The 20,623-nt window shown below is 40.5% G+C and overlaps 2 protein-coding genes across 3 annotated transcripts in view; one reads left to right on the top strand and one right to left on the bottom strand.

Annotated features, from left to right (window-relative positions):
• IMPG1 (interphotoreceptor matrix proteoglycan 1) overlaps positions 1 to 12,676 on the top strand; it is an 88,979-nt gene extending 76,303 nt beyond the window's left edge. For both annotated transcript variants that reach the window (XM_060115214.1, XM_060115213.1), the window contains 3 exons: positions 3,845 to 4,010; positions 11,048 to 11,120; positions 12,599 to 12,676. In XM_060115214.1, the coding sequence (XP_059971197.1) occupies positions 3,845 to 4,010; positions 11,048 to 11,120; positions 12,599 to 12,676 (317 nt within the window). The remainder of the gene's footprint in view (positions 1 to 3,844; positions 4,011 to 11,047; positions 11,121 to 12,598) is intronic.
• Positions 12,677 to 17,314: 4,638 nt separating this feature from the next.
• MYO6 (myosin VI) overlaps positions 17,315 to 20,623 on the bottom strand; it is a 151,824-nt gene continuing 148,515 nt past the window's right edge. The window contains exons 31-32 of the mRNA XM_060114874.1: positions 19,659 to 19,877; positions 17,315 to 19,129 (exon numbers count right to left, since the gene is read on the bottom strand). Of these exons, the coding sequence (XP_059970857.1) occupies positions 18,930 to 19,129; positions 19,659 to 19,877 (419 nt within the window). The 3' untranslated portion in view covers positions 17,315 to 18,929. The remainder of the gene's footprint in view (positions 19,130 to 19,658; positions 19,878 to 20,623) is intronic.

Below are 20,623 nucleotides of genomic sequence, written 5' to 3'. Positions count from 1 at the left end.
AAATAACATGGGAGAAGCAAGTAATCTATAAACTAGGTGCATTTATTTGTCAAATATACCCGATTGATGGCCCCCAGATTTGGATAAATTCATTTCTCCAGTGTTGCCTTACTGTGTTCTGTTCAGCTTTACTGGTACAGAGACATGGACTACGCCTGGCTGGGCTGAAGGAAATATTGGTAAACAGAAACACTGGGCTTCCCTAGTGGCGCAGTGGTTGAAAGTCCGCCTGCTGATGCAGGGGACACGGGTTCGTGCCCCAGTCCGGGAAGATCCCACATGCCGCGGAGCGGCTAGGCCCGCGAGCCATGGCCACTGAGCCTGCGCGTCCGGAGCCTGTGCTCCGCAACGGGAGAGGCCACAGCAGGGAGAGGCACGCGTACTGCAAAAAAAAAAAACAGAAACATTTTTTTAAACAGGAAACTCACGTGGTTATCACACATTTCCTATTACTCTTCAGAGGGGTAGACTCGGTGCATTCAGTCTGCTTTCCCAGTTAAATCTATTTCTCCACTGCAGAAAGAGGGCAGTGGAGACGCTGACTATTCCCTCCTGGCCTCTGCTTTCAGGACTGCAGGCCTGGCTGTCAAATTGCTGACAGCTGTTATTTATTAAACCAGGCCCTGGACATGAAACACCTGGGCTGTCAGGGTAAATCTGAGTCATTTTCTAAACAGTGACAAGGATCCCTTTGCATGGCCAGCTTTAGGACTGTGAGGCAGGAACCCGTTCGCATTAGCCATATGGACCCTCAAGTTGCAGAGAAATACAACTTTACGTAAAAACGTAGCAGGTCTACTTTGCTGGGAGACCCCAAAGTGTTTTCAAGGACCTGCTCTTGCCCTTCCTCCGCGTGGGCTGGTCTAGCTAACCCCCTCGCTCTCCTTTTCCACCACGAGGAGGCGCTAGATCGGGACATTGAACACGAGAGTCCGTGGAATTCTCGCCCCACAAGCTGCACCCCACCCACCTGCACGGCTTCTGTGGTCAGTAAACTTGGCAAAGCGGCTGACGCCAGCCTTCACTCGAAGATGCGCAATAGATATTCGCTTATTAGCGGCTCTAAGAGGTTTAATAGTAAAAAGAGAAGGAGGTGCAGCTGGAGGGAGAGAGAGTCCAGCGGAAAGAGAGAGAAACTGGTTATGTTTATTTCACGCAGCATTTAAAAAAAAACTTATTTAGCCACCAAACCTATTTTTAACATAAACTTAACTACATCCTGCTCAATTCGAGTTCTGCAAATGTTCCCGCTTGGGAAATACTATACCAGACGATCACTGAAGCAATCCTAATTCTGAAACTTCTAAGATCTATTTACATATTTTCTAAAGTACAAGTCTGATCACAGCCCTCCCCTGCCCCCAAATCCTCCATGGCTCCCACCTACCTGTAAGGTCCAAATTCCTTTTTTTTTTTTTAATTGGAGCATAATTGCTTTACAATGGTGTGTTAGTTGCTGCTATATAACAAAGTGAATCAGTTATACATATACATATGTTCCCATATCTCTTCCCTCTTGCATCTCCTTCCCTCCCACCCTCCCTATCCCACTCCTCTAGGTGGTCACACAACACCGAGCTGATCTCCCTGTGCTATGCGGCTGCTTCCCACTAGCTATCTGTTTTACATTTGGTAGTGTATATATGTCCATGCCACTCTCTCACTTCGTCCCAGCTTACCCTTCCCCCTCCCCATATCCTCAAGTCCATTCTCTAGTAGGTCTGTGTCTTTATTCCTGTCTTACCCCGAGGTTCTTCATGACCATTTTTTTTTTAATTCCATATGTATGTGTTAGCATACGGTATTTGTCCAAATTCCTTAACACGACATTCAAGACCCAGCGGAGCTTGGCCTGAACGTACCTCTCCAGTCTCAAGTGCCTTCCTCCCTGTGCACGAGTCTCTGCTCTCCCCCTCGCTGGGCTTCCCCTGCACCCTCTTCACACGGCCGTTGCTTTCCCACCTCTGTGCCTCTGTTCATGCTGGGCCCAGTCGGAGTGCCTTTCCTAGTCGTTGCACATCAAATGCAACCCACTTTAGACACACAGTTCAACAGTCCCCTCCCAGATAGCTCTTCTCTAACATACCCTCACAGTTAGAGCCCTTATACTAGACAAGACACTGGGCTTCTTGTGTAGAAACATCTGTGTATATGTCTTATTGTCCCCTAGGGTTCTTGAAAGAGTGGCTTCATACCCAACTGCCTGTCCTCTAGCTCCTAACACATAATAGGTGCTTATTGAAATAATCTGAAGGGTAAATGGCGGATGTGATTCAACAGGAAACCTTCCGGGCAGAAAAGAACAGTGGTCTGGGGGCCAGAGGCCTGTTCTGGTTCTGCCATCAGCATGTGGGGACGTGGGCCTTTTGCTTCTCCGCCCGAGAGCTCGGTATGCTCAGCTCTAGGAAGACAGGGAAGGGGCTGGCAGGGGCCACAGGCCTTCCAGAGCTAAATTTTCTGAGATTCTCTTTATTTATACTCCACCTTACAAAGAACTTGAGGCAATCCTACAGAATTAAGAATAGAGTGAAAGAGAACAACTGATGACAAAAAAAGAACAGAGACCTGAGGTCTATTTGAATTTTCCAAATGGGGCCTTAGGGATCACAAGAGACTGAGAAAAAGAGATTTTTTAAAATCAAGTAATCATCCTGAGTTCTCAAAACTGTCCATAAAAACGACTGACTATTTTATTACTTCTAAGGTATCCCTCATCTTAAATATATAAGATCACCAATTCATCTCTGCAGAAAATGCTTGCCTTTAAAAAAACCTAATGAACAAAAAAAATTTTTTTGAAGTATATTTGATTTACCATGTTTTCAGGTGTACAGCAAAGTGATTCAGTTATATACATATATATTTTTTCAGATTATTTTCCATTACAGATTATTACAAGCTACTGAATACAGTTCCCTATGCTATATAGTAGGACCTTGTTGTTTATCTATTTTATATATAGTAGTGTGTATCTATTAATCCTAATTCCCAGTTCATCCCTCCCCACCCCCTTTCCCCTTTGGTAACCATAGTTTATTTTCTATGGCTGTGAGTCTATTTCTGTTTTGTAAATAAATTCTTTTGTATCATTTTTTTAGATTCCACATATAAGTGATATCATATGATATTTGTCTTTCTCTGTCTGACTTACTTCACTTAGTATGATAATCTCTAAGTCCATCCATGTTGCTGCAAATGGAATTATTTCATTCTTTTTATGACTGAGTAGTATTCCATTGTATATACATACCACATCTTCTTTATCCATTCATCTGTCGATGGGCACTTAGGTTGCTTTCATGTCTTGGCTATTGTAAGTAGTGCTGCTATGAACATTGGGGTGCGAGTATCTTTTTGCATTAGAGTTTTCATCTTTTCCAGATGTATGCCCAGGAAAAAAATTTAATTCTCTAATACACTAGTTATCAAAATGTGCTCCCCAGGTCAGATACATCAACATCATCTGCGTTAGAGAATTTTTTTAATGTTCCCTTTGTTAGTGCCTTAGAAGTACAAATTCTCCGTCCTCAAACTTCCCGCATCAGAAACTGTGAGGGGGGTGCCCAGGAGTCTGTTTTAACGAGGCCTCTAGATGATTCTGATGGACACTCGTTTGTGCATAATTATGTTTGGAGCTAAATATGTTATCACGTGTGTCTATAAACTCATTTATCAAAGATACAGAAATGTGTGGTTCCCTTTTCTCTCCACTCTTTTCTCATTCTTGTACAGTTCACTCCAAAGTGGGGTGATGGCAAATCTATGTGGCCCCTCATCTCTGACTTCTGTAGGATCCACTGCTCAGGCATCCCTGCACCAATAAAATCTGCCCTGTTTTTTACAGCTGATCAAGCAGACCCCTGCAAATTCCTGGCCTGTGGGGAATTCGCCCAGTGTGTGAGGAATGAGTGGACCGAGGAAGCCGAGTGTCGCTGCCGAGCGGGGTACCCTGGGCCCTGTGCCCCCGGAGAGGACTGTGACAACACTCCAGGGAAGGGAGCACTGTGCAGGTGGGTCTAGCACCGCGACACTCAGACCCAAGAATTAGTCACTCAGGCTTCTGAGACACCCATCATTAGCATGAATTCATGCAATCCCATAAACGCATGGTTCTCAAACTTCAGTGAACACCAGAATCTCTCAGAGAACTTGTGAAAGCACACATGGCTGGGCCCTGCGAGGCTGTTTGTGATTCGGTAGGTCTGTGAGGGCCCAGGTACGACTGCTGCTACTGCTGGTCCCAGGACCACACTTTGAGAACCATTGGCCCTAAGCCTTTCTGCAGGACTTCATTAAGGCCAATAAGGGAAGAAAAAAGAGCCTGCATCAGCTTTAAGACAGAACACCACGTGACCTACTACCTTAATCGGTGTCTATGTGTCTAATATTTGAGATTTTCCCCGGTTGCAAACACATTAGCTGTCATCATAAGAAAGCTGAAAAATATAGAAAATGATGAGAAGGAAGATTAAAAGCCTGTATAATTCATCACGTTAATTGATGTACTTCTTTACATAGAATTTTCCAAAGCAAAATGGAATTAGACTGGCTTCTTATTTTAGAGTCAGCTTTTTTTACTTAGAACGTTCTCCCATGTCATTAAATATTTTCTGTAGCATCATTTTTTTTTTAATTTATTTTTGGCTGTGTTGGGTCTTCGTTGCTGTGCACGGGGTTTCTCTAGTTGCAGCAAGCGGGGACTACTCTTTGTTGCGGTGTGTGGGCTTCTCATCCTGGTGGCTTCTCTTGTTGCAGACCCCAGGCTCTAGGCACACAGGTTTCAGTAGTTGTGGCACACAGGCTCAGTAGTTGTGGCACATGGGCTTAGTTGCTCCGCGGCATGTGGGATCTTCCCAGACCAGGGCTCAAACCCGTGTCCCCTGCATTGGCAGGCGGATTCTCAATGACTGCGCCACCAAGGAAGTCCCTGTAGCATCATTTTTAATGTTTACATGGTAAGCCATTCTCTAGATATGTTATACGTTGAATCAGTCCTTCATTTCTGAAACTCTTTAGAAGGAGGAAAAGGAAGTAAGATGTAATTGGCCTTCTATTCACAAACTAGACTTTAGGGCATAGGTTGCCTTATGAACAAACAGGGAGCCCAATGGGTCCTAATTCTTCTCCAAGTCCTGTGCCACCCAGTGAAGCTCTGCCTGGGGGGCCTCTGTCCTCAGAAGTCTTCTCCCGAGCCTGTCCCGAGCTTCCCCAGTCCTGAGCTTCCAAGCACACACTGTTGAACATTTCCTCCGCGAGGACCACCTTGACCCATGTCTTTATTAGATCAGCCTGTTTTTGTCACTGTCCTCTCATTCATTCTCGTGGCTGCTGTCCCTAATTTCCCACCAGGGCGACTTGTGGCAAGCTGCTTCCACAATCGACAAGAAACAAGAGAAACTGAGCCCTTTTCTTGATGAAACATACCCTGTTCCTTTAATGTATTAACATTTTAAAGACCATTATCCAATAAGAGTTAAGAAGCAATATTCTGGAGTCAGACAAATTGTGATTAAAATGTTGGCTTAGCAATTTACTAATCAGGTGATTTTCAACAAATTCCCTAACTTCTCTAAACCTCCATTTTTTTCATTGGATAGTGAGACCAATAAAAAAAAAAAACCCTGTTGGGTTGCTGCAGGGGGTATATGAAATTACATTTATAAAGCTTCTTAACAAATAACATAAAACACAGAGTATACGTTCAGGTAAGGGAAGATTATGATGATGCTGACAGTTTTCTCTGAGTTAATCTCAATCCTGACAGAATTCTTTATGGAATTTGACATTCTGGTTCTAAAGTTCCTCTGGAAATAAAAATGTACAAGAGAAAATCTTGAAGTACAATGGTGGAGAGGCTGCTCTATAAGATAGAAATACATAAAATAATAATATTTAAACCACTAAGATAGACACAGACCTAGATGTTAGATCAACAGAACATATATAAGCCCCAAACAAAGCCTTATATATCAAAGAATTTATTTTAACAAGCATTTCAAATCAGTAGGGAAAGTATAGACTTGTCAATAATGATTAGAGTACAACTGGCCTTCCATTTGGAAAAATAAAATATTAGTTTCTTACCACACACAAATCAATTCAAATCAAAGATTCAAACCTAGGATTGAAACTATGAAAATATGAAGAAGTTCTTTTATATTTCTATAAATTAGGCTTAAAAAGGCTTCCCTAATAAGACCTCAATCCAAGAAGACATTTTCCCCATAGGGGAAAAGACACCATAACTAAAATTAACAGATAAACAACAAGGTGGGAGAAAAATATTTACAACTTATAGACAAAGGATGAACATCCATACTAATAAGAGCTCCTACACATCAATAAAAGGCAAACATACTAATATTAAAATGAGTAAAGAATATAGAGGCAAGTTCATAGAAGAAATCCAAATGACCCGTGAAACATAGGAAAAAATATTCAATCTCACAGTAATTAGGGAAATCTAAAAACAATGAGGATATATCACTAGCTACTCATGAGTTTGGCAAGAGAAGGTCAAAAATATCCAGTGTGGGTAACATCAGGGAAAACTAGTTCTATCAGGCATTGCTGTTGGGTGTATTAATTGGAAAAACATTTTTTCAAGAGAAATTTGTCAATATCTATAAAATTTTAAACTTGGCTCAGATACTCTACTGGGTAAATAATTGTTTAGACAATTATTCCTACAAAAATCATTGCACTTTGCAATGTTCACAGTACCATTGCTTTGAATCATGAAATAATTGCACAGCCCATCAAAAGGGGAACAGTTAAGTACATAGTGTGGTGTATTATTCACTGTGGAACATGGCAGTTAAAAGCGGTAACATAGTCTACTGGAACTGCCATAGGAAAAGACCAGGACATTTCATTAAATGAGAAAAGTAAATTTCAGGATAAAAATCCTGTTTACATAATATATCAATAACAAAAATATGTACTTATAAGTATATTAGTTTCAACCATATGGCATTGCCATTTTGCCAGTTAGAAATCATCAAATATTGACAATGTAGTATGATTCAATGTAATATCTAAGTAAAAGCATAGCAAATATATGGAATAATAAGTACATTTAGCTATCATTCCAGTTAACAATGGAAAGGAGCAGATTTGGGGTCCAAAATGTTAAAAATGAGAATATGTCATGTATCACATACATAACTTAAAAGAAAGGGGGGAGGGGAGGAAGAAAGGATCAATGAGTAAGGCCCTAATAAGATGAAAAAGGAGAAGGGGGCTGCATGTGGCTTTTATGAACAATGAATTCAATTTTTATTTTAATCACCCTATTTCCTGCTTCAGATGGCTATACAATTTGTAATTTTAATCATCCTCCTTCTTGAGTAAGAAAGACCACTTTAGTTCTGGGTTGTCATAAATGAGGTCAACAGAGCAAAGCATAAGGTGATCTGGAAATGAGCGGCTCTCACGGAGTTTTGCTGTATCTAATCCCTCCACCTGTGCCTGCCTCTGGGGGCTGACACGGACTTCTGGTATTCAAATACACAGAAATAAGGTGCCCCTTACACCAGTTCAATTCAACAAACATTTTTCAGCGCTCATTGCCATGTTAGATGCTGGATAATAGATAGGAAGGGAAGGAGAGAGAAAGGGAGTAGGTACAAGCTTCCAGTTATAAGATAGGTAAGTACTATGGATGTAATGTACAACATGATAAATAGAATCACCACTGCTGTTCGGTATACATGAAAGCTGTGAGGAGAATAAACCCTAAGAGCTCTCACCACAAGGGAAAAAAATTTTTTTCTATGTCTTTAACTTTGCATCTATATGAGGTGATGGATGTTCACTAAACTTATGGTGATAATCATTTCATGATGTATGTGAGTCAAATCATTATGCTGGACACCTTAAACTTATACAGTGCTGTATGTCAATTACATCTCAATGAAACTGGAAGGGAAAAAAAGATTAGAGGCTTTACAGTTAGTCCCAAGTTCAAACTTGAGCTCTACCCCAAACTAGTTGTAACCTTAAGCTACATTTCTCCCCCTTTAAACCTCAAATTCTCATCTATACAATGGGGATAACAGGAATAAATTTAGGTAAGAAATACATAGATGTTCCTCGATGTCACCTGCTCAGCTGCTAGCATTATTATAGCTGTGTGACAATTGTAAACAAAAGGCAGCCCTGTAAGGAGAAACTGATTCCCTACCTGGCACTTAAAACGAAACTCAGAAGGGAATCAGTTGAGGACATTCAAAAAGCAGCATTTTCTAATGCATTACGAACTTGGTTGCATTTCTGTTAGTCCACCTGAAAGTGAAGGAAGAGATGGGGAAGGTACACTGAGAGCAAGTGCCCTACTGAGAAGGTGAGGCCATCGACACACAGTGGGCATTTGCAGCTGGTTCAGTGCTTCATTCTGGGGCCAAGTCATTGTCATTCCCTGCATTTTCACCTTTATTTTTCCTTCTCTTCTTTTCCTCCACTCAGTATTTATGAACATACACCCTATGTTTTTCATTTCCCTCAATTTTCAATGTTCTATACATAGAATCAGTTGTACTAGGAACTTACTTGGCAAGATTCTCCCAAGAATAAACAGAATTTTCATTTTCACCTGTCTCTTTTTAGGCTTGATGAGTTTGACTTTTATTAATCACAATTACCATTATAAATACACAGAAAATGCAAAGCTACATCTAACAGAGTAAATTATTCACAATTTCTCCTCTTCAGAACTAAAAATTTTCACTTTGTCCTTTAACTTAATAGGGCTAATGTGTCCTCTGTGACACTATTTATAATAATGAAAGTCATTTCAAATATAGGGGCCAGATTAAGTAAATGATGATAAAAAGTGACATTTATAAGGAGGTTTTAATAATATGGAGGTACTTGTTTTAACCACAGCAAGATCACAAATTTGCTCACATTGTACACCTCAGATGGGGCAGGGTAGGGGGAGGTCCATTTTTTTGCCTCTAGAATCTATTCCTATTTCCCTTTTTGAGCCCGTTCTCCACTGGATAGTAGGGGAGGGGGAAATAAGACAGGGAGAGCTTGGAGTTTAATATAATCCAATCCAGTTTTTAAGAACTCCATGTGATTAATAGTTCAAGCAATCACTTTAGGCAACTCAATTCCCTTGGGATATTTAGGCTCAGAGGTCGTCTCCCATTCCCCTCTCTTCTCCAAGGTGGTATCTGGATGTGTGGCAGAGCGGGGTTGGCCCTCTTTGTCTTACAAGATCCTTTGAAATGTTTCCATTTCCATTGTCCCCTCACCTGTGATCTCTTAGTCCTGACTCCAGGGTTTTTTTGTTTTTTGTTTTTTGGGTTTTTTTGGCTGCATTGGGTCGTCCTTTGTTGCTGCGCGGGCTTTCTCTAGTTGCGGTGAGCGGGGGCTACTCTCCGTTGCGGTGCGCGGGCTTCTCATTGCGGTGGCTTCTCTTTTTTTTTTTTTTTTTGCAGTACGCGGGCCTCTCACTGCTGTGGCCTCTCCCGTTGCGGAGCACAGGCTCCGGACGCGCAGGCTCAGCGGCCATGGCTCACGGGTCCAGCCACTCCGCGGCACGTGGGATCCTCCCGGACCGGGGCACGAACCCGCGTCCCCTGCATCGGCAGGCGGACTCCCAACCACTGCGCCACGGTGGCTTCTCTTGTTGTGGAGCACGGGCTCTAGGCACGCGGGCTCAGTAGTTGTGGCTCAGGGGCTTAGTTGCTCCGCGTCATGTGGGATCTTCCCGGACCAGGAATTGAACCATGTCCCCTGCATGGGCAGGTGGATTCTTAACCACTGCGCCACCAGGGAAGTCCCGGCCCCTGGTATTCTTGGAGCCTCCAATTTGCCCAACCAGGGCAAGTAGGAACCCAAAATGCTACCTACCTTAGCTGGTGGTAGGAGGAACTTGTTACTCAGCCTCTTCAAACCACATGTCTCTCCTCACCCTTCTGCCTTCTTCCCATCGAGAACTAGGGCCGGACAGGGTTTCCCTCCTTCCTACAATGATACCCTCCTTCCCCCTTTCCTTGATATTATAATGGACAGAATGTTGAGAGAAAGAAAAGAGTTTACTGCGTTTACTGAGAAGGGAACATATATCATAAAATATCTCACAAATATTACACCCATTTTATAATGTAAAGAGTGAAAAAGCAAGGCGCAAAATGTTTATACAGTATCATAAGAAATTATATGTACGTAGAAAAGCCTAGAATTATATACATCAAATTTTAAAATAAACTTTTTAAAAGTTTTTTTTTAACTGTATGAACAAAATATTATTACAGAGTTGTTTTTTAGTAACCATAACTCAGAATTTGACTTTAAAAATAACTCCAGGGCCTCCCTGGTGGCGCAGTGGTTAAGAGTCCGCCTGCCGATGCAGGGGATACGGGTTCGTGCCCCGGTCTGGGAGGATCCCATATGCCGCGGAGCGGCTGGGCCCGTGAGCCATGGCCGCTGGGCCTGCGCATCCGGAGCCTGTGCTCCGCAACGGGAGAGGCCACAACAGTGAGAGGCCCGCATACAGCAAAAAGAAAAAAAATAATAATAATAACTCCAGGGGCTTCCCTGGTGGCGCAGTGGTTGAGAGTCCGCCTGCCGATGCAGGGGACACGGGTTCGTGACCCGGTCCGGGAAGATCCCACCTGCCGCAGAGCGGCTGGGCCCGTGAGCCATGGCTGCTAAGCCTGTGCGTCCGGAGCCTGCGCTCTGCAACAGGAGAGGCCACAACAGTGAGAGGCCCGCGTACCGCAAAAAAAACAAAAAAACAAAAAAACGCCACTTCTTGCAAGATAAAGTTACCACTCATCTTTCCCGTGAGCTTTGTTCAATCCTTCTGGGACCACTGCCTATGAAACAGTAAAGCCACCTGGACGGCAAAACTCGGGGCAGAGGTGGGCTGGTGCACAAAGCATATCTCCTCCAACTCTAATGGAAGGCACTTGCAAAAATACGCTACTTTCATTTATCATAATAATTTTAGAACTAAAATAGTAGAAAGCTGTGGTTGCTCTTAATGTTGATAAGCCCAGGAAACAGGATATCTTGTTTTTGCTTTCTTTTGCAGGTCACCAGATCAATCTAAAAACCAAGTGTATGAAAATAGTGTTAAAAAGTTCCAAAATCAGCAAAATAACAAGGTAAAATCCCATTTTTATATGTTGGTTTTAATTACTGAATATAAATTTTGAAGGAAATTAAAAACACTTCTGGGCCTGACTCTTAAATAGAGATAAGAAAAAGCAGTTTTCCTTTATTTGCCAAGCTTTTTTATTTAGTATTTTAAGAGGGAAAAAGGCATTTCTTGGTACAAAAAGTATAGAGACAGGGGCTGGCATTAACTGAAATGTGTAGACAAAACAATAAAATAACAGAAAAAAATCCAAGTATTTTATAATATTCCTAACCTTTTCTTTAAAAATATACATGCAATTTATCAAATGCATTTGAACAACACTGAATTTCTCATAATGATTTATATTCCTGGAACTGAGTAATTAGATATATAGACATATATATATATAAAATATATGTGTATGTGTAATTATCCATATACATGTATATATATATTATATATATACATGTATATGTATATTATGTATGTATATATGTATATATTCTTATAAAGTATTTTTATTTCAAATAATCAGCTAAAGCAGAAATATGAAGAAACATGATTTGTGAACAATGAGTAACCTCAAAAATTCCTAAAAGTTCATCCTCAGATAAGGGTTCCTTCCAGTGTCCTAGATGTCTCTTTCAAAATACTCATCCATTCAATCAACTTTTTTGACTAAATTTTATTTTACAAAGGGAAATAACTTATCTAATAAGCAGGTTAAATATAGCCTACATAGAGCTTTTTAAATAACTTTCGGAAAATACCTTCGATAATTTTTAGCCTAAAATTACCTAGTTTCAAAAATTATAACTAGTCTTTGATGGTAAAAAAGAGTGATAATCAGCCAGTGTCCGCTCTACCTGAGGTCTCTCTCTCTATATATAGTGCTAGATGGAAACAAACATGGCAAAGTTTGCAATTGAAACTAGTCATTACGGTCAACATACACTCCAGAAGGATACTGAGGCCATTACACCTAACGCTAATCATAAGTTCATGTGTCCAAATGCACACAAGGAATAATGTGTGCCATTTTGACTTCCTGAAACAAAGAAAATTGAGAAGACAGAAAAGGTTCAGACTTGGGCCATAAAATGACAATAGGACACAGGATCTGCTATTAATAAAATGCCCAGGATGAAGTATACAACTGAATCTGGAAGTACCAGGTAGAATTAGGAACCACATTTCAATTGAGGAAGCAGCTTAGAGTAATGGTGTTTGCTATGGTTGGAAGGGAACATGTTGACTTTGATTCACAAATTATTTGCCATCCCTGCTTCAAGAGATTGATTCAGTCTGAGAAGATTTAAGAAGAATAGTAGGTTTAAGAATTCTTAGTAGGTTGTAAAGTTAGGAATCTTTCCCACCTTTCAAAGAATATATCCTAAATGGCAAGCATATTATGTCATCTACCAGCAGAGGTAATATTGGAATGAACCATTGGTTTGACCTTGGGTGACATTTTTTAATCTCTTAAAACTATTTCTCTTCCAGGTAACCAGGAAAAGAAATTCTGAATCACTGACTGCAGGATATGAAGAATTTAACCATCAAGACTGGGAAGGAAATTAAAAACTGAAAATGTACAAGTTATCATTTAATCTATCACAAGAGAGATGGCTTGCTTTCTCAAGGAAAATTATATCCACTCTGTCAAAATTCTGAAAACATAGGCAGGCATATCCACTGGTCATCGATATCTAGGCATGTAGTCAACACTGAGAACCAGGACACATCACATTTCAAATACAGAAGAGTCATGTACTTGAAGACCAATAAATTCTGAAAAAAAAGCAGCTTATTATCAAAACCAAAACCACCACCAGTAAAATGTATTGTGGTTATTCCTCAGTGATAATCAAGGTGATAGCAAACTAGCTTTGTGTCCAGCTGCCCTTAAAATATTGTTCACAGGTCATTTACAACAAGTGCAACTTATTATTTGGGGGCAGCGGGGTGGGATATACTGGGAAATAAAGCTCTTCATATGTTAGAATGTATATAAAAGATGAGTACGTATGCAAGGAGGTGCAGGATGAATGCATATAGTATGTAAATTGTGGTGAGTTTATAGATGCTCCACACTTGGGTGTCTGTAACTCACATGCCCCTTCAGTTCTTAGGCCCACTAGTTGTATACAAAATTCCTGCTTACATGGTGGATAATTTTGTTGCCAATAATTTCTAAGTTGTTCCTTTAAAGAAAAGAACTGGGATATACATACCATGGAAAAATCTTACTTTTCTTATTACTGCATAAAGCTATTTTAAAGAAAGATACTATATTGGGGGGGAAAAAGTGAGGTTGTACTTTGTGACATAACCAATTCCTGTTTCCCACCATGGATGAACTATGTCTTCTTCCAATTTGATAGCTTCATTGACTACTCCTTGACACTCACTGTGTGGTGAGTACATAGATAGACTGGCATCAAGGTATTCCAGTTCAGCCAGTTTTTAATGTGCTATTTAATGAAAAACAAGTTCCTCCATATCTCTTTCAAATGCTCGACTATCAAATATACCTTAATTTCAATATGATAAGCACTATATCTATAGATTTATAGTGTGTGTGTTTACTAGAATTATGATGATTTTAAATGAAAAAATCACTTATGTTGGCCTCCCAAATGCATAGCTTTCATCCCTATTCCCAGGCCAACTGTCCCCAGAGTGAGGAGCTATGATATGGGACAAGGGCTTTGTGTATGGTGATAAAGTGCCACAAAGCAAAGAGTGGTGGCAAGAGGTGTGCCTGCTCACGTCCGCATCCTTGGGACTCCCCAGCGGAAAACACTCTCGTTAGAGGCATGACAGGCCAGCCAGAAGCATATGAGAAAAATTCCATTGAGAGAAAATGAAAGTCTAATGCTATCACCTCCCCAGAATGTGCCCTCTGTCACCTACATTTCAGTTGTGCTCTAACTGTTGCAGAGAATGTAGCTTTTGATGAGGAAAGAGAAGGAGGCAAACACTTCATCTTGTGTGGGGAAGGTCCCCTTTGGAAGCAAGTGTCTCTCACTCTTTGGATCACCCACTTTTTGGACTGGTCTTTTCCAACCAACCAGAGAAGAGCTGCTGAGGTTAAGATGGCCCGCATCTGCCTGCACCCAGAAGACCCATCTGGATCATGGTAGGTTCCACACAAAGTAGCCTATATACACCAGCAGTGTTTGAAGTCCTAGGGATGAGGACTCTTCCTTGGGTCCCCAGTTTTTACATCCTATGTCACCTCACAAACAAAACTGGTAAGGGCCTGAGGAAAGGAGGCCACGATTTGGATTTTCTCTCATCTAGGGAAAGTGGCTCCTGCTTTTTCCCTGGATGGAAAACCTGCAGGAGTTTTGGGTCAAAGCTCAAGGATGCTTCAATCACCCAGGTTCCTTTCCTGTTCCTCCGCCACCAGGCACAGGGTTTCCAGGTCTGGTAACTGGATGAACTTCAGGATCCCAGCTTCTCCAATTTATTCCATTGGAAACAGGAGACAACAGGTGTAACATTTACAACTTTTTTGTTTATAATACCCTGTAACTGTATTAAAAGCACAAGAAGTAAGTTCTACATAGAAGCGTTTATTATGTGTATTTCCAGTACATCAGTATTTTAGGAAAGTATCAGATACACATTTTTAGGGAATGAGGAAAAATTAAGTAACAGATGCAATTAGATGAATTTTCAAAAGTGAAAAGAAAATGGCCAATTAATAAACCTATTTGGGGTTTGAAGGTAAGAGTCTGCACAGGTACACATTAGGATTAAAGATTTTCTTCTCGGTGTGCATTTTTCCCTGATTATCTCTTGAAAAACTTTTTGAGAAGTATATGACAACCAACCTTACTTCACATATTAGGTTAGTCATGGGGAAGGAAGAATACATTGATTTGACCTGAACTTCACTGTACTCAAAGATCTGGCCCCGGCACGGGTAGGCTCGACCTCATGAAGTATCACCACTTCATCCCTCCACAGGGCCTACGCACAGAATGTCTACTGGCCTTCTCCAGCATGGCAGTGTCATTTCTGTATGCTAAGAATTTACACACCAGGCCTATCTTGGTCCAAGTTTACTAGGTCCATGGGTTTTGCTCTTATGTTGCATACAATTCATTCTACAACTTAGCAAAGATCTAGGAGGGCTTGGTCACCTAAAACGCTGCACTGTTTTCAGCCTGGGGTGTAGCGTCTTCAGGGGTGCACCTCTTTTCTTTCTCTTCCATCCACTCTTCTCTTTCCTTATTGTTACAACCTTCCCCCTTACCTGTCCTTCTTCTAATGTTTAGATATCCTCTGTCCTCCCCTCCCTTGTTAGTTTATATTCTGGAAGAAATAAAAATGCTCAGTAATTGTTACTGCTGGTAACGCTAAACAGACAAAGGCCATCACATCTTCTGAAGATGGAGATTGACAGGACAGCAACCCTTCATAAACCCCCAGGGGTTACTCAAAGAAGTCTGCTTGTTGTGATTCTTTGTGCCCCACATGAGTGGAGCAAAGGCATTTCTCTCTGGATCTCTGTTTACCGCTTCTGTAAGAGGAGTTAGGTGTACCACTAACACTGTAGTAAATCACTGATTCATTCAATAATATTTATTCTACTGATTCAGGTACTCTTAAGGTAGTTTAGGTGAAGAAACCAAAGATCTACCTGTTTGGATCCCCTGAGAACCACTGTAATAACCTGTGAATGAAAATATCTTTTTAAAAATCCAATTAATAAAACTACAAAATCCTCATTATTTCTTGTGCCTGTGAGTTTCTACTGTTTCCACAAATACCACCTGTGTTCCACTTAAGATGATCTTTTCTTCTGTGATCTGATATGATCTTTTGTTTTGGTGTTTGCAAAACAAAAGCGTTCGCTATGTTACTGGAAAGAATGACCTATAGAAAGTACCCATAGGAAGCAGAATGTGAGTTACAATAGGATGTCTTTTGTATGGGCTTGTGCTACCAAGTGTACTATTTTACTTCTTCCTCATATAATCCTTTAAGAAGGTGCCATTGGGCTTCCCTGGTGGCGCAGTGGTTGAGAGTCTGCCTGATGATGCAGGGGACACGGGTTCGTGCCCCGGTCCGGGTAGATCCCACATGCCGCGGAGCGGCTGGGCCCGTGAGCCATGGCCGCTGAGCCTGCGTGTCCGGAGCCTGTGCTCCGCAACGGGAGAGGCCACAGCAGTGAGAGGCCCGCGTACTGAAAAAAAAAAAAAAAGTCCTGAGGTAGGGAATGGGCAAAGAAGGTGCCATCTAGTCAACCTTAGAACTAAGAAAACTCACTGTTCTCTTAATATATGTATGTATTAGAGAAATTTTATCTCAGTGCCTACCCATAGCTCACAATACGTACCTCACATGTGTGAATGAGATTAGGAATTACACCATAGTTAAATGTGAAAACATTTTGTTTTCTCAGTTTTAATATTTTATGTACATCTACCTTTGCAAAGCATACACACTAAGGAAGGAACTGGTACTGAGTGAGACAAGCATTGGGAAGAATTAGTTCTTAATGTACAGTATGCTCGTTTTAACTTCTAATTTTACATCTCAATTAAACTGATTAAAATATAAATTGACGTTTGATTCATACCGTTTTCACCTAGTGTTTCTGGGTTTGACTGTGAACACTGTAAAGAAGCTGCATCTCCATTTTTCACAACACTCTCTCTGCTATTTCCCTTAAAGGATGATGGAGGTCCCAAGCTTCTCCAGCAAAGGGGCTTCTGTGTGTGCAGAGCTGTTGTTATGTAGGTGACTGTAAGTCTATCTGAATTAGGGCAAGTCTCCTGGAGCCACAATTAACTCAGGAGATTACTTAAAAATAGACATGTTCTAGGACAGCTCTGTGACATAATTAGCAACAAAATGGCTTAAGACTGGCTATAATTTTATCAGCTCTTAAAGTAAAAAATTAAAGACCTGTAACAATGCCTTGCTGTGATATATTTCTCACAAATTCTTCAAAACTTTAAGTTCTCTCATTACGATAATTTACCCTGTGTGATTAGTTTTCCATCAAGTGCCTGCATGTATCTAGGACACTGTTTCTGGAAGCAGCGCTAAGGGCACAAGTCATTAAAAATCTATTGGGTTACTAAATTTTCTTCCAGGACTCTACTTGTTACCAGTTAAGAAAAAAGCTTATCATTCACTATCCTGTGCAAATAAAAACACCAGTTAAAGGCGAGCGATAGGAAGAGGGAGAACAGGACATTTATTTTCAGTAACCAGACCTTCTGTCACCAAATCACAGGGACCAAATGACCCAAGGGTGGGTGAGTCTATGCAGTAATACAGCCTTAAAAAGAGAATCACAGTCACATTCTCAACAGTACAGACAGGACCATTTACTTTCTTTAACAGAAGATGAGCGTTTGCACAGTATCATAATAAATAAATATCTCTATACTAAAACATATAATGAGAGAAGCAATTCTGAAAACAGTGTCCAGCTCACAAGCACTAATCCAGTCAGCTGGGAAATACTTTCCTAACTGAGGTACTCTTTCTAGGGAAAAAAAAAAAAAAAAAAAATCACAGGAAATTCATTTCAAAGGTTAGGGTCTTTAAACATCAGGGGAAAAAAAATACAGAGAGCAATTTTATTTTCTAATTTTATTCTAAAATACAAACAAGACTCCTTAGGATTATGTCAACATAACTCCTTGATGTATGTTTGTTTCCAAATTCCTAATATGAAAGTCATAAATATTAGGCTTGAAACTGCTGACATTTGATCAAAACTAAACAGCACACAAAACTTTTGTTTTAATTATCAGTTACATGAAACAAGCAATTCCTCAGTGCAGAGTTTTTGAATTATAAGGCTTATAAAAGAGCTCTACAATTACCAAAACCTCGAAGGCCAAAAAAGACAACAGGAATTTTTTTAAAAAAACAAAGGTGTGTTGAAGCAGGACACTAGTTTAAATCACATGAAACAACTTGGACAAGATTCTGACACAAAATCACAACTGAGATGAAAGTGAAAGAATATTTGAATTCAGTCCAGTTAAGCCAAACTGCCACCTAAAACCTATTTCCTTTTCTAAATGAAACAAAGTTATCTCAAAACTTTCAAGCATTTAAACGATCTAAATTTCCTTTATTTGTCCATGGAATATATGAACATATTCTTAGAGCAACACAATGTGACAGAAAAGCAAAACAAATCTGTGCAGGATACTATGTACCTTCTTTATCACAGATTGCATCAAATACATCAAGGCTCTCTCCAGAATTCTAGAACTTCAGGTAAACTGCTTTACTCAAACTAAGACACTGCAAAAGAGGGGGAAAAAATTAAAATTTCCACCTTTGACGGAAATTTCCATGAATTTCTGAAAAAGTTAGTATAGAAAGTACACAGCTTTCAGATCAAAATATCAGTGCCTTGATCATTTTAAGTGCCTTAATTTTTGTATGAAAATTGAAGCTAAGTTTTCTTTATTCCAGTCATACGGTACTGTGCCATCCTTAAAAAGCAAGAACTCTGCATTTTTTAAAAACTTCTTTTCCTAAAGAACAATTAAGATGGATTTAAGGTAGTCTGTTGGCAAAGAAGGAGAAATGTCAAGAGTCTGTCCAAGTGTAGCAAGTATTACAATAATGAGAGGTCTAACAGTTACAGCTGGATACAGGAAAATAAATTTTAGGTCCCAAATTCACTACCATAATTAACCTGAAATTAACAAAAAGCCATGATTAATAAAATCTGTTCACTTTGTATAAGTAATTCTAACTTGATCTTGGAATGGTTAAATCTCTGGGACACACTCCCTACCGAGTGCCATGGCAAGGGCTCCCAGCTGCAAGGCTAGTGCAATTTCTACTTTAACAGATTCTGCAGCATGGCCGTGGCATAGGTGGGCCTGGCCTGTCTGCTCTCAATTGCTTTCTGAAGATACTGGATGCCTCCACAGCGTTCCCAAATTTCTTCGAACTGTCTTGGCAAAATCTCAGCACCACGCTTTCGAGTCAGGCCTGTCTCTTCAAGATTCAGCTCACACATCTCCATGTCATCCTTACCTGCACAGATGAGACATCAGAGAATTACTATGCCTCCTTTCAGAGCCATTTATTGTAAACTTTATTCCTGAAATGTCTACCAATTCTCATAGATTTGAGGACTTTTAAAACCATTTCCTTCCTCTAAGATTGAAATCTGCTTCATAAGTTCACCAGAAACAAATGTGTCCTCCACCAAGTTCCATTTCAAAATGTACTAACGATGCAGTTGAAAAAACAAGTTACCAGGGTTATTAAAAATGCTACATTTCCTTAAATAACCATTACAAAGCAAATGATATAATCAGACACCAATGAAAAGGTTCCTAGGACACAGACAAGTTTCTATGAGCTCTACAAGGACATAATTAATCCAAGCAATTCCATATTGTAAAGAAGTTATCCTCAACTGATGTGACTTAACTGCAAAGCTCCACGCCTCAACCCTGAAATTTAATGAATTATTACACTGTACATCACACCATTTCATTCAGAGGGTACACAATCCTTTTCTGCTTTATAAATTTTTTTTCATGTGAATCGTACACACCAGCCACCAGGAGGATGGGTGGCTTGTCAGGATGAAGCTCCATCTGCCGGGCAATCCACGGTCCATCAAAATGAGCATACCACCAGCCTTTTTTCTTATTCTGCGGGTCTTTGTACTGGTCCGCAGGGCGGATGAACGGGATGCGGAAGAAGCGCTGTTGTCGGTTCATCTCGATCCCCTGCTGCGTGGCAGGCAGCTGAGCTGCCGGGTTCTGCTGAGCTGTCACAGAGAACAAGCAGAGTCACGCCAGCAGCCCAAGGGATAAGGAGAGCAGCCTTTAATCCTAAAATGCACCACGAATTTTTACAAAAGCAAAAAGAGGGGCTCCTCCCAAGAGTGAATTTAAGACAAAATGTAAATTGGAACTGCCTACAGATGAATACAATTCAAAGGGTGATTTCTTAGAATTTTCTTCCCCTGAAGATGTTCCTGGGCATCGTAAACACACAGACACACACACACACAGACACACACACAGACACATACACACACACACACCATCAGCCGCAGCAGCAATAACAACAACCAGCTCCTAGCAGATTCCCACAAATGACTGCATCTGCACACAAAATGAACTCACTCAGCAGGAAAGCAAACTAGTAATATTTACGAGATTTATATTTTTTCCTCCAAAGAGTTCAAATGAAGGCTGCAGAATAACTTTTGCAGGACTATTTATGATGAAACAAATAAACAGTGGTTTCACAAATCTGAGGGATTCTAGATATTTGTCGCTTTAATCACAGTTTCTCAAAAGAGTGAAAGACATAAAAATTTTTCTCCTTTGCCAACTGATTCTGGGATTTAAAATGGCCAAGATAACACAGATATTTTACTAATAAGATTTAGACAACTTCGTGACAACAACAAAACTGTAACAGTAAGCATGAACTTTCACTCAGAGAGATTTACTTACTCTGAAACCAGACTTCTCTTGGAATAAAATCCACTGCAATAAGTGGAAC

The sequence above is a fragment of the Mesoplodon densirostris genome, chromosome 12, assembly GCF_025265405.1.
Source record: "Mesoplodon densirostris isolate mMesDen1 chromosome 12, mMesDen1 primary haplotype, whole genome shotgun sequence".
In the NCBI taxonomy this organism is placed as follows: domain Eukaryota; kingdom Metazoa; phylum Chordata; class Mammalia; order Artiodactyla; family Ziphiidae; genus Mesoplodon; species Mesoplodon densirostris.
The sequence above is the reverse complement of the archived record's forward strand: the minus strand, read 5'-3'. Positions and strand labels throughout refer to the sequence as shown.